Source organism: Coffea eugenioides, chromosome 10 (assembly GCF_003713205.1).
Source record: "Coffea eugenioides isolate CCC68of chromosome 10, Ceug_1.0, whole genome shotgun sequence".
Lineage (NCBI taxonomy): Eukaryota > Viridiplantae > Streptophyta > Magnoliopsida > Gentianales > Rubiaceae > Coffea > Coffea eugenioides.
Window position 1 is genome coordinate 37,785,729 of NC_040044.1, and position 12,354 is coordinate 37,798,082.

Sequence of the window (12,354 nt, forward strand, 5' to 3'; positions counted from 1 at the left end):
ATATAAGAGTTCAAAATTTAAAAATATTTTTGCAAAAATTGATTAAAGGAACTAAAAATATATATAAGAATTATTCCATTCTAAAACTGATAATCAAAATTTCATAAAAAATTTTAGTATCTTAAAAGTGTTATATTTTAGATTAATACAATCACTTGCAAAACACGTTGTTAAGTATTACTAGTCCAATCAGAAGTGCAAGTATCAAAATCACAAAAACTCAAACAAAATATAAAAATCTATTACTTATTAAAGGTATAATGGGCATTTTAATTAATATTACTACTAAAGCAACTTTTTGTCTGATTCCACTTTACATGAAGCCACGACCACGAGGGATTGGGTGGCCTTTATCAAATCATAGGGAATTTCCGTGGTATTAAGTGAAACTACAGGACAATATAACACATGTTTACAGACTAGTTCAAAGTGTTTGCGAGAAGACTAGTTGATTAGCTTTCAGAGTCAACTGAACAATACACCGACTAGTTCAAACATTTCTGCATCATAAGTTTCCTATTGAACCTGAGATCATCTGAATTTGATGATTTGTTACCATTGATTTTCAATAGGAAAGTGATGATAGTCATGATCGAAAGATCATAGATGCCTAGGAGTTGTGACAACTGGGAAAGGCTGGTGACAGCCACCCTGAGAAGAGAAGATCTCCGCCTCACTGCTCAGAGGACTCCAAGTGAGCTTTCCTTGGCATCATTATCATCATTTTCCTCCTTCGATCTAGCTTCTTCCTCTCGACGAGTTTCATCGTTCAACTTCTCCAGCTTGTTGGTGGGGGATTCATTGTCATACAATCAAATTCTCCAAGCAACGGATTACTTGAGTGAAAACAAGCTCATCAAGCATGGCTACTCTGGGGATTTCTTTTTTGGAGTTCTAGAAGGAGGGACTCCAGTTATAGTCAAGAAAATTGATCTCTCATCAGTCACCAAAGAATCCCTTTTCATAGAAGAACTGGAAATTCTTGCGAAGGTTTCTCATCATCATAGATTTGTCCCTCCGATTGGTCATTGCTTGGAGAATGAGGAGGAGAAGTTTCTTGTCTACAAGAATATGGCTAAAAAGGATTTGTCAACTTCCTTGTCTAGAAAAATAGATTCAGGTAATCTTAGAAAATTACCATTGCTGGACTGGGTAACGAGGTTGAAGATAGCAACTGAAGTTGCTGAGGGTTTGCGCTATCTACACCAATGTGTCCCTCCCCTTGTTCACAGGTAGCTGGGATGTTCCTCACTTTGTTCCTAGCAAACTTTTATTATTTGTATGTTTATTTGGGCTTTTGGGACATAAGTTGCAGCTTATCTTTCTATTGTCTAGCAACATTCAAGCAAGTAGCATACTTCTTGATGACAAGTTTGAAGTGACGTTAAGCCTTTATGAGGTCTTTGCTGAAGAAAACCACATGCGTCAGAATGGTATTTCCAGGTCAGTGCAGTAGCCAAAAGTTTAAAAGCTGTGTGCTCATTGCACATTGATAGACATCAAAATTGTCCTGTTGAGGGCGTTTGGATTTCGCATATAATGCTAATTTTATATATAAAGGAGGGCGTAGATATAAGCTTGCCCCCTTTACAACAAAATTAATCAAGCCAAGATTGCAACATCCCCAAATAGCCATCTGCTGTCTTGAAAATGTAAAAGGGATCATGAATTAACTTCTTTAGTTGATATGACATCTATCAGTCAGATTGACACTTAATGCTCTTCAATTTTACATGTGAAACTGGTGTTACATTCTGCTTTTCCATGATTCTACAAGTATTTGGTTCTTGCTACGTCTAAACTATGCCTGCCAAACTGAAACCATCACTCGTTTGCTTACCCAGTTTCAAATTTGATGTCTGACATGTGTATTTCATTCTTAATATTCTCAGGGCATTTGGACAAAGCGCTACTGGTACGTAAAATTTCATTCAATGATAGTCCCTCATCATCAAACATTTGTTATTCCACGAGTGGTTGAATTGACATGAAGCATAACTAGTGTAACCTTAACTATCTAGAATTGTTGAGTTCAATTTAGTTTATTCAATATAATTACATAGACCTGATTTTACGTACATGTCTATGCCATAGTAATACTAGGCAAAACCATCTACTTGATCATTTTGAAGTAATAAGGAAATATAGAGTGGTGTTGGACGGATATTCCCTATTAAAAGATGAAAATGATAAAGCAATTTTCGTAGAATTTTCCAGATTCAGCTATAGGGTTGCTCTTCTTCCCCATGTTCCAAAACAATTGCTAAAGCAAATAGATCTTGCTGTGTCCTTTTCTTTTCAATACATTCAGTAACCTTTGGGTTCCCTGGTAATCATTCATTTGAAAGTTAACAACGGTAGATGATGTGCTGGATATTCTTGTCTAAGTTAGTCTATTATCTTGAATGATCAGGTACATCTAATGAAAGTTATGCATCGTGTTCGTATGATGTTTATAGCTTTGGAAAGGTCCTGCTGGAGCTAGTCACAGGAAAGCTGGGTTTAAGTGCCACAGATGATTCCACCACCAATGGTTGGATAGCAAATTTGCTGTCTTATATTCTCCCTGACAATTCTGAACTCATTATAAACATCGTTGACTCATCTTTAGACATGGCTAGGCATGTCTTGGCCCACGTATGGGCAGTTTCTTTTATTGCTAAGGCATGTCTCAGTCCTGAATCTGCTAAACGACCCCAAATGCCTCAGATACTTTTGGCTTTAGAGCATATCAAATCATCAAGCTTCACCAGTAAATGTCCCAAGACTACGGGTGATCATGACTCACTTAGAGCAGCTATGGAGATTGCAGAGATACTCTGGGGATCTAAACTTGTAGGTTGGTTTATGAACGTCATTAGCATTTTGAGAATTTGAAATGCCGAATGCCAAAAGTGAAAGTATATCTTACAGGAAGGACAGCTCATGCAACTGCTTATACAGAAAGTTTAGGAAGTGGCATTGCCTCAAGGAACCATAAATTCTCACAAGCTGGTGGCTTTGAGAAGACACATCCAAATGGAGGGATCTTCGCTCACCCCAGTTTAACTATTTTCTCTTATTCAGAACTTAGAACTGCAACCAGACATTTTGGATGTGACATAGCTGTGACAGAAGTTGAATTTGGGAGAGTATACCAAGCCTGGCTTCGAGACAAATCCTCGTCAAAGCATGGCAATGGATCGGTAGTTGCTGTTAGAAATATGTCTTCCGAATATATGCAGCTATTTAAGGTAATGGAAACCAATCTTGTAAGTAGCAACTAACTTTAGATCTCTAGCAAAACCAATCCTTTCAACTGGTATCTAATTTCCAACTTCCAAGTGTTGCTCCGTCCTGGTTCAAACATACTTTCCACCTCGTACAACACAAGAGCATATCCTCCTAAGTTCTCTGGAAATTTTTTGCCAGCATCTCCATAATCCATATGAGAAATCTATCATTGGCCAACTCAGTGGTAGCTGAACTTTAATTTGCTTTTTCGTTACTTATTCAAACTTTTCTGTGATGCTTTATGTTTTTCTTTCATATTTTCTGGGCAGTCTCGTGTACTGTCACTTGGAAGGCTTTCTCATCCTAACATAGTCAAGTTCCTTGGATATTGTGAGGACAAAGACCTACTTGTTGTCCATGAATTTATGCAAAGTGGCTGCCTAGACAACCATCTCTTTAGAGGTGAGATTTAGATTATATTGCACTATTAGTATCTCAAACAATCTAAGCATCATCTATTTTTAGAAAATTTTCAATTGAAATAATCTTGATACTTGGATGTCTCTAGCTGGCTCTGATGTTCAGCCACTTTCCTGGGACACAAGACTTAACATTTTAACTGGAGCAGCTCGAGGCCTAGCCTTCTTGCATGCAACACAAAAGCAAGGTTTTTATGAATATTTTGGTACCTCAGACATCCTGCTTGATGGTGTAAGTTGAGAAGCAAATATTTGATCAATACAAGTTTATTGCATGTGCAATCAAATAACATAAATCTATCAGAGTTTATCAAACGACTTGAAAAAATTTAACGTGCATGCCGAGTTTTATATGTCATCAATAAAACTGCTGACATATCATTTAGCGATGCGATTATCATCCATCTCAATTTTGTTTATCTTGATTTCAGGCTTTCAATGCAAAGATATCAGGTTTTGGCACAGCAAAGATTATTCTTCCGATCGATGAAGTACATCCAAATTTTTTTAGGAATGGAAGATATGTTGATGCTCCTCCTGAGAATGTCTTTCCAGCTGCAGGTAACCCATCCAGATTGATCTCTTGAGGTTCTAGAATAAAGGTTTTGGATCTTGTGGTGCAACAGCGCTACCAAAGAAAATAAAGCTCGATTACTAGCTTAACAGGACTTGGAAAGATGAGATTATAATGCTAATAACTCTCCCTCATGTAACAGGGCTAATGAATATGGAAACAGGGCTAATGAATGTGGAAAGCGATGTATATGGTTTTGGTGTGGTATTGGTTGCATTGCTAACAGGTTTATCTACAAATGGAAGGAATCAACCTAGTTGGGGTGAAATCTATCCAATTCCATATTTTATGAATCTCAAAAGAAACAAATTGGTGAAAATTATGGATCCAAAGTTAGAAGGCAAATATCCTTTTAAAGCTGCACGAAAATTAGGTTCTCTTGCTTCCATGTGTCTTCAATATGAACCGCAATTCAGGCCATCAATGAAAGTTGTTGTCGAGGTACTTGAACGTGTTGCAGCTGCTAAGTGGAAAGACAAGAGCCCTGGATAAATCAGAAAGCTCATCAACAGGTCCAGCAACTTTAGCAGTCTTAAAAGTTCTGGGATTCTATCAATGCTTTGATGGAATCCAGCCAATAATAGCTACCTGTTGTTTTCTCTTCTAAAAATTAACAGATCCTTTCGTATGTTTGTCCTGGTTAGTTGACTGATGTCTACTACAGCTTTCTGTTTCTTTGGTAATCCAAGCCTCACTTGTCTGTGAAAGGTAATAGTGAATACAGCTTTACAGTCCTTGGATGGATGTCCTTTTAAGAATGAGCTTGAGCGACCAAGGTGAAGCCCCTTAACATTTGCTAGTGATTATTACTAAAAACAATGTACATGCTCACACATCAAATCACTAGTACTTACAACTACATTATCAATCGACTCTCAAATGTCGAATGTAATTATTTGTGCCTCAACTCTTAGCTTGAGAAAAGATGTACCATCTCAAAATTCAATGATTCACTTTTAACAGCCTTCCAATTGAAGCTGAAGCTTTGCAACCCAAGAAAGTTGTGGCTGCCCTCAGAACTATGTACCTTCTGGTTTCTGTTACAAAGACCAAAATTAACTTTTAGCTCGGATCGTTTGTCTTTTAAATTCACCCATGGCCTCAGGCCTATTCTTGTGATCACATGATAATGTTAAAGGATTCTGGAAGGCAAAAAGAACATACTGGTAACGGAAGTAGATAAAGGAAGATCAAAAACGTAAATGAAAAGAAAAATTAACAAAACAGAAAATGGAACAGAAGGAAAACTAAAAAAAAAAAAAAAAAGGAAAGCTATATGAAAGAAAGCAAATTATAGAAAGGCCATCTGTGGATGTTAGCCTAGGCTAACAAGCAACAAAGTCACATAGTATTGGATTTCTGTTTCTACACCGTCAATGATATTTTTCATTTTTTGAATGCTTTGGAACTGCAAAGGAGGTAGCAAAGAGGGAATGCAGGTAATGAGTTTGGCGCCATCAAGTAGGTTCTTGGCAAATTGGAATATCCAAGTGCAGAATAACCATAAAGCCAGAATTGCTTCTGATCTCAGAAGTGTGCTTGTATAGCAAACTGAAGTATTTTGCGTGACAATTGCAAGTGTTTTTATCCTATCAATGAGTTTTCTTAAAAGTTGTGATCATTATCATCTCCGCATCACTCACTCAATCGTGCTTAGATGGAAGTTTCTCGCTGCTGTGGAGAATCTGCCCTGCATGCCTGGAAGTATCCGAGTGCATTCTCACCAATGTTCATTGCTGAACATTCTGAGTCTCTGTCTATCTTTCGGTTTTGTCTATCTGTTATTTTATTTTTTTTAGCATGATCAGTGAGGCTAATTGTGCATTTATCGCTTATCGGCAATTCCACATTTATTACGAATAGACTAAAAGCAAATTTCACCTCTTTTATTGTTTGAAAACCTGAATGAAGGTTGTAGAAGACTAGCACTAGCTCAAGAGGTCTTGGTTCCAGGATTACAACAGTTTCTGTGGTGAAGGTTTTGAGAGATGGTGTAATTTTCCCTTCCAGTTCCCACATCAAAATGTAAAGCGAATTGAATCAATCATTCTGTCGGTGGTTCCTGATCAAACAATTTCCTAGTCCACGGGAGTTGTAATTATCATGGTCAAGGATCATAATTGTGAGAATATGTTGTGAAGAAGCCTAAGCACATGGTTACAAGTTCATCAGAATGGCGTAACTCCTTGTTCAACAAGTTCATGCCTAGTTTCTCAAACCTAATTCCAGATTGCTTCCTATTAAAGCTGTCAGAGATTAGCACATTTTTCATATTTGCAGATATCTTTTGCAGCATCCCATTTGCCTTCTACTTTAGCATAGACAAATTCATGGTACTTCTTATAGGGTAAACTATGACACTGTCCACCCCTTACGCTCCAGCCATTACCTCCTCGATCACCACCTCTACCACTCCCGCTTGTCTAAAACCTGGTTTTAGCTGGAACCTGTGCAGAAATTCATTGTCCATGCTCATAGGTTAAACTTGCCATTAAGAAAAAATGGAAAATTTGGATTAAAAAAAAAATAATCAACAGATTTCAATCAATTGGTGTATGGTAATATAAGGGCAGAAACAATACGTTGTTACTTTTCAATTCCGTGGGATGAGACTCAAGTAGATTCACAAGTATCCAAATTTTGACAAGAATAAGGTATTACTATAAGAACAAACACATTTTTCCAATTTAGTTATAAGGCTACTCTTTTTTGCCATGTTCCATGACAATCGACAGAGCGAATATATCTTGCTCAGCCCTTTTGTTTTCAGTACCTTCGGCAATTTTTTGGCTCCCTGATACTTCAGTGTTGAAATTCTTATTCAAAAAAGTGGAAATAGTCATCGATGTGCTGGAAATCCTTCTCAAAATTAGTCTATTTTGTTGACCCACCAGGTACATCAGGTGCAACTTACGCATCATGTGCCTTTGATGTTTGTAGCCTCGGAAAGGTTCTGCTTGAGCTAGTTGCTGGAAACCTGGTTCAAGTGCCAGAGATGATTTTGCCATCAACGATTGGTTGGAAAATGTGATGGCTTATATTCTCCCTGATGATGGGGAACTCATTGCAATCATCATGGAATCACCTTTAGTCACAAGTAACTATTTTTTGGACCAAGCATGGGCAGTTGCTCTTATTGCCAAGGCATGTCTCAGTCCCGAATCTTCTAAACGCCCGAATGGCGCGGATACTTTTGGCTTTAGAGCATGTTAAATCAGTAAGGTTCAGTATTACCAGCTTCAAGGCTACCGATAAGCATGGCTCTGTTAGGGCCATGGTTCAAAGTCGCGGTTGCGGTTGTGGTCGCGGTTTGGACAGTTCCACATCGATCTCGGCATATGGATTGCGGTTTCGGTGAGACGTGAATTTTTGAAATATTTAATATTCTAAAAATTGTAAAAAATATGATAAACAAAAATAATTAAAAAATAATAAAAATTCGAGTTGACTCGGGATGACTCGGAGTGATTCGATGTGACTCGACCGTTTCAACCCTTCATGGTGACATCTCGACGAGTCACGTATCTCGGTATCGATTCGTCGCGATCTCGTCTCGAACTAGGCCGAGACGGTGACGAATCATCCGTGTCTTCGAACCATGACTTGGGGCAGCTTTGGAGATTGCAGAAATTCTTTGGGGATCTAACATCTACTGGTTGGTTTATGAACATCTTTATCTTTCTGCGGATTTGAAACGACTAATGGTAAACAGATTAGTGTATCATGCAGGAAAGATACCAAATGCAACTGCATGTACAACAGCTTTAGGCAGTGGCTCTGCCTTAAGGAACCATGGAATCTCAGAAGCTGGTGGTATTGAGGAGACTTATCCAAATGGAGGGATCATCGCTCAGCCCACTTTAACTATCTTCTATCATGCAGAACTTATGGATGCAATCACTAGACATTTTTGTACGAATGCAACCAGATATTTTGGAAGTGTACTGGTGAGAGAAGTTGAACGCAGGAGAATATACCAAGCTTGGATTCAAGAAAAGGCCGCATTGAAGAGTGGCCAGAAATACGCAGCCATACAAGGTAATGGAAAAAACTTGCAATTTGTAACTAACTTCCCTCTAACAAAATTTATTCATTTCAAGTGGTATCTAATTTCCTTTTACCGTACAAGAACTGGTCCTCCCCATTTCAAAGCTGGTCCTTTCTGCTTTATAAAACACTGGAAGGTACCTTCCTAAGCTTTCTGGGATCTTTTGTTCTCATCTGCATTAAAGTTATTTATAGTTCGAAAACTCTTCGATAATTAAAGGTAAATAATGGAGGCCCTTGCTGTTCTTTGCGGTTATATATTTTGAACAGTATCAAATTCTCCAAGCCACAGATTGCTTGTCAGATTCAAAATTATAATGTAGGCCGCTCTTGGGATCTACTTACAGTGTTTTAGAAGACGGGAATCGAGTAGCCATTAGAAAATTGATTCATCCTTGGTCAAGAAACAATCATATCATTTAAGAATTGGAAATTCTCTGGATAGTTCTTATCCTAGATTGGTTCCTCTTCTTGGCCATTAACTTGAGAATAGGAATGAGATAATTGTTTAAATATTCCACAAGGAATTGTCAAGGAGTTTGTTTAGGAAAATTGCTTCAGGTTATGGTAGCTGATCACCATTTTTGGATTGGATAACAAGGTCGAAGATAGTAACTGGAGCTGCAGAGTCCCCCAGGTACTCATGCTTGGTAAATTCTGTCATCCTAACCTTTTGTCGGAGGTCAATGTGCTATTCCATGTCCATGAATGTACACAAATTTGCTGCTTAGAGAAACGCTAGTGCATAAGTTTTTTCTTTTTCACCAACTGGTAGTAACCTTAACATTCACCTAATCTAACTTTTTCGATGATTTAATGTCTTTAGGCAGCTCTACCATCTTTTATTCCCCCCTTGGCACTTTTCTGATACACAAGGCCTATGCTTTCAAGGCCTATGCACAAGGCCTATGCTTTCAGTGCAAGCAGTTCAAGGCCTAGCATTCTTTGGATTCATCAAAGAGACTATTCACACCCTCAAACATATTGGTTCTGGTGTTCGATAAAGATACATTAGATACAGATATGTTACTCTGCTTACTAAAAGCTCGGAAGTTCTATCACATTTACTGAACTTATGACAACATTATTCAGTGATCAACCCTAGTTCCTTTAAAAGGTTAACAAGCTTTCCGTACCTAATGATATAGCTTCCAATTCAGCTAGTTCATGCCCTAGTTCTGAACCTCCATCCTGCAGTGCTTTCTACTTAAAGCTGACCGTGGTTAGCACAATTCTCTATCTTGCAGAGCTCTTTAGCAACTTGAATCATATCAGGCCTATTGGGTGCCTTCGTCTGAGTACACATCATTGCAAGGTCCAAGAAAGCTTGAAAATGCTTGTCTTGCATTACATTTCCTTCCGTCCAAATTCTAGGATCCAGAATGTTGTTAGATTGATTCTTATCAATATAATACTTGACATAATCCACGATATCTACTTTTTCACCTCCATGATTCTTGCACATGGCTTCTTTTCCAGTTAAAAGCACCAGTAGGAGCACACCCATGCTGTACACATCAGTTTTCTCAGTAACAATGCCTGATTCCAAGTGTTCAGGATCTACAAAACCCCATGTGCCCATTACAACGTCTTCTACCTGTGATTTTCCTGGAGGAAGCTTTACGGAGAGGGAGAAATCAAATAGTTTAGGAGTACCATCCTTGTCTAAGATGACTGTAGACGGCTTTAAGTTCCTATAGACTATAGGTGTAGCAAATGCATTGTGCAGATAAGCAATTGCATTGGCAATGCCCTTTGCTATCTGCATTCTGCTTTTCCAAGATAACAGTTTCTCATCGTCTGGGTAATAGAGGAGTTCAGCAAGCAGCTGAGTTGCAGAGCATTCATACACCAAAGCAGGAAATTTCAATTCCAGGCAGCAGCCTCTAAGCTTCAGGATATTCTTGACGTGGCTCATCTGCGAAGAAACGGCTATATCACGAATAGGTCCACGGAAAACATGAGGGCTGATGGCTTCATATGCGCAGAATCTCTTGACAAAGATTTGTTTTTCTCCAAGAGAACCTCGAAACATGCATCCACTGTCTCCCAGGAAGACTTTTTCTGTGAAGTCCTTCGTTGCTCCAAGGAGTTCTTTCAGCGAAAAGGTTCGAATTGGATTTTCATATCTCCCACCAAAAGAAGCCATTAACTCCTCTAGCAGGGCACCTCCATTCTCAAAGAAGAAGGGTGAGGTTTCATCTTCCTTCTGTCGTTTTCTGAAGAGAGGTATCATTTTTTGGCTTTGGTCCTCAAGAAAATTTCTCAGATATCATAAAACCAGTAATTCATTCTAAGGTATGGGAAGTATCTCCAGTTGCCTATGTATCGAACTTAATTCTGATTTAAATAATTGATCAGCTTAGACTATGCATAGAACTACTGAAAGATTCAAGCAGATTGCGTGGTTTTACTTTGACATTTGGCATGCATTTGTCTTGTTTTGGCCCCATTTCCTTACTGTCAGGTCACTTCAATGAGTTCTTATCTCATACGCTACGGAAAAACATCAAACTCGGTTGCTTTTTCGTCATCAAAATCTTATACGGTGATCAAGAGTTCAATAAATGGGATGCTGCGTGAGGAATACCATTCATAGTCAATATATATCATCATTCTCAATTAAAAAAATTGATGACTATGATATATCTCTAAAGTTGCATCCCTTTCTTAGTTTTTGAGGATATTTAGCTAAAATTCTGCCAAAAGAGTGAAAAAAAAAGGATTCCTATCAGGATTAAATTTGATGCCCTTACCATTAAATAAATAATAATATATTATGATGCCAAATTCAATTGCCTTTTTTTGAGGGTTTTTGTTTTTTAAAGGAAGGGTATTTGTTTATTACAAGAAGAGAATTTGAAGCACAGTTAGATTTAGGTTGAAATTAGATTAAAGTTGTTGTTTATATGGAAATGAAATCTTTAAACAACAGAAAGAACAAAAATTCCAAGAAACGTTAGATCTGGAAACGGCCCTCAATAACTATAACTGATGAAGTGCCAATAGCGCATTATCCCCTGTATAGGAAAGAGAAACCATATCATCGGTATAAATAGAAACGTCACTCATGAATATATAAGTCATTCTAGTATTGTAGTCATGAATATATTAAATGTAATTTTGATTTGGTAGTTAAGTGATTTAGACTTTTGAGGATTTGGAGCAGGAACGGTTGGAGGAAACAACCATTCCGAAAGATTGATGGCCAAGATTTGGCCAAAAAAATGTAAGATTCAGATTTCATCTTTTACATCGTTTTTCATACCATGTGTAGAGTTCACAAAATTTTATTCTATAGTTACATGTTGTGCAAAGTGAGTTACATCGTGTGCAAATTAGTAGAGTGTTAATTGTTGGTTATTTTATTATTAATTTCCCCTTTGTCCCTGCCAAATATTGTTTTAATTGTTAATATCTACTTACATTTGGTTATATATGGTATTTGGACTTAATTTCAGGGAATGAAGCAGAAAACTACAAAAAATGAGGGACTTTCTGGAGACAATTGAGACTTCAAACAACCGGGCCCACATGGTGCTACAAACGGATTGCATTTTCTTTGCTGATTAGGAGATTAGAGTCCTACTAGTAATAGGAAACAAAATAAGAAGGAAAGCCTCGGTTGGTGCAGGAAGTTTTTTTGGGTTGTGCTTGTTTCTTATTCGGCGGGACCACGTAGAGAAGTTAGGAATTGTTTTAGATTAGGGACAGTTAGTTTTTCTTTTGGGTGATTATTCATTGGCCGCTGCTTTTCTTTTATCATTGTATCGCTTTTTGCGTTTCTTCGATTAGACTACTGGAAAACAAATTTTCTTTCTCGATTAATAGCAAGAAACCAATGCCTTTGAAATCAATGGAATTGTGCGGAAATTTTCTTATGAGGCGTGGCTACGCCTTTTATCTAGTCAAGGATCAATTCAACGGTGCAGTCTCGGATATCTGTGAAATTTAATTAATTTTCATGCATTCTTTAATTTGTTAATATTTGCATGTTGTCTACTTGAATTTTCATGGGATTATTTTGTTAATTGAATGTCA

General features: G+C 37.7%; 2 protein-coding genes across 2 annotated transcripts; one reads left to right on the forward strand and one right to left on the reverse strand.

Annotated features, from left to right (window-relative positions):
* Window positions 1-430: 430 nt before the first annotated feature.
* LOC113748922 lies at window positions 431-5,242 on the forward strand. Its single transcript, XM_027292521.1, has 9 exons — window positions 431-1,232; window positions 1,336-1,443; window positions 1,893-1,915; window positions 2,414-2,839; window positions 2,914-3,233; window positions 3,543-3,675; window positions 3,782-3,924; window positions 4,124-4,253; window positions 4,409-5,242. Exons 1-9 carry the CDS (start codon window positions 607-609, stop codon window positions 4,756-4,758), a joined length of 2,259 nt encoding a protein of 752 aa, XP_027148322.1. The 5' UTR covers window positions 431-606; the 3' UTR covers window positions 4,759-5,242.
* Window positions 5,243-9,442: 4,200 nt separating this feature from the next.
* LOC113749887 (non-functional pseudokinase ZED1-like) lies at window positions 9,443-10,615 on the reverse strand. The gene is made up of 2 exons (XM_027293762.1): window positions 9,752-10,615; window positions 9,443-9,683 (listed from the first exon to the last, which is right to left on the reverse strand). Exons 1-2 carry the CDS (start codon window positions 10,547-10,549, stop codon window positions 9,591-9,593), a joined length of 891 nt encoding a protein of 296 aa, XP_027149563.1. The 5' UTR covers window positions 10,550-10,615; the 3' UTR covers window positions 9,443-9,590.
* Window positions 10,616-12,354: the final 1,739 nt, after the last annotated feature.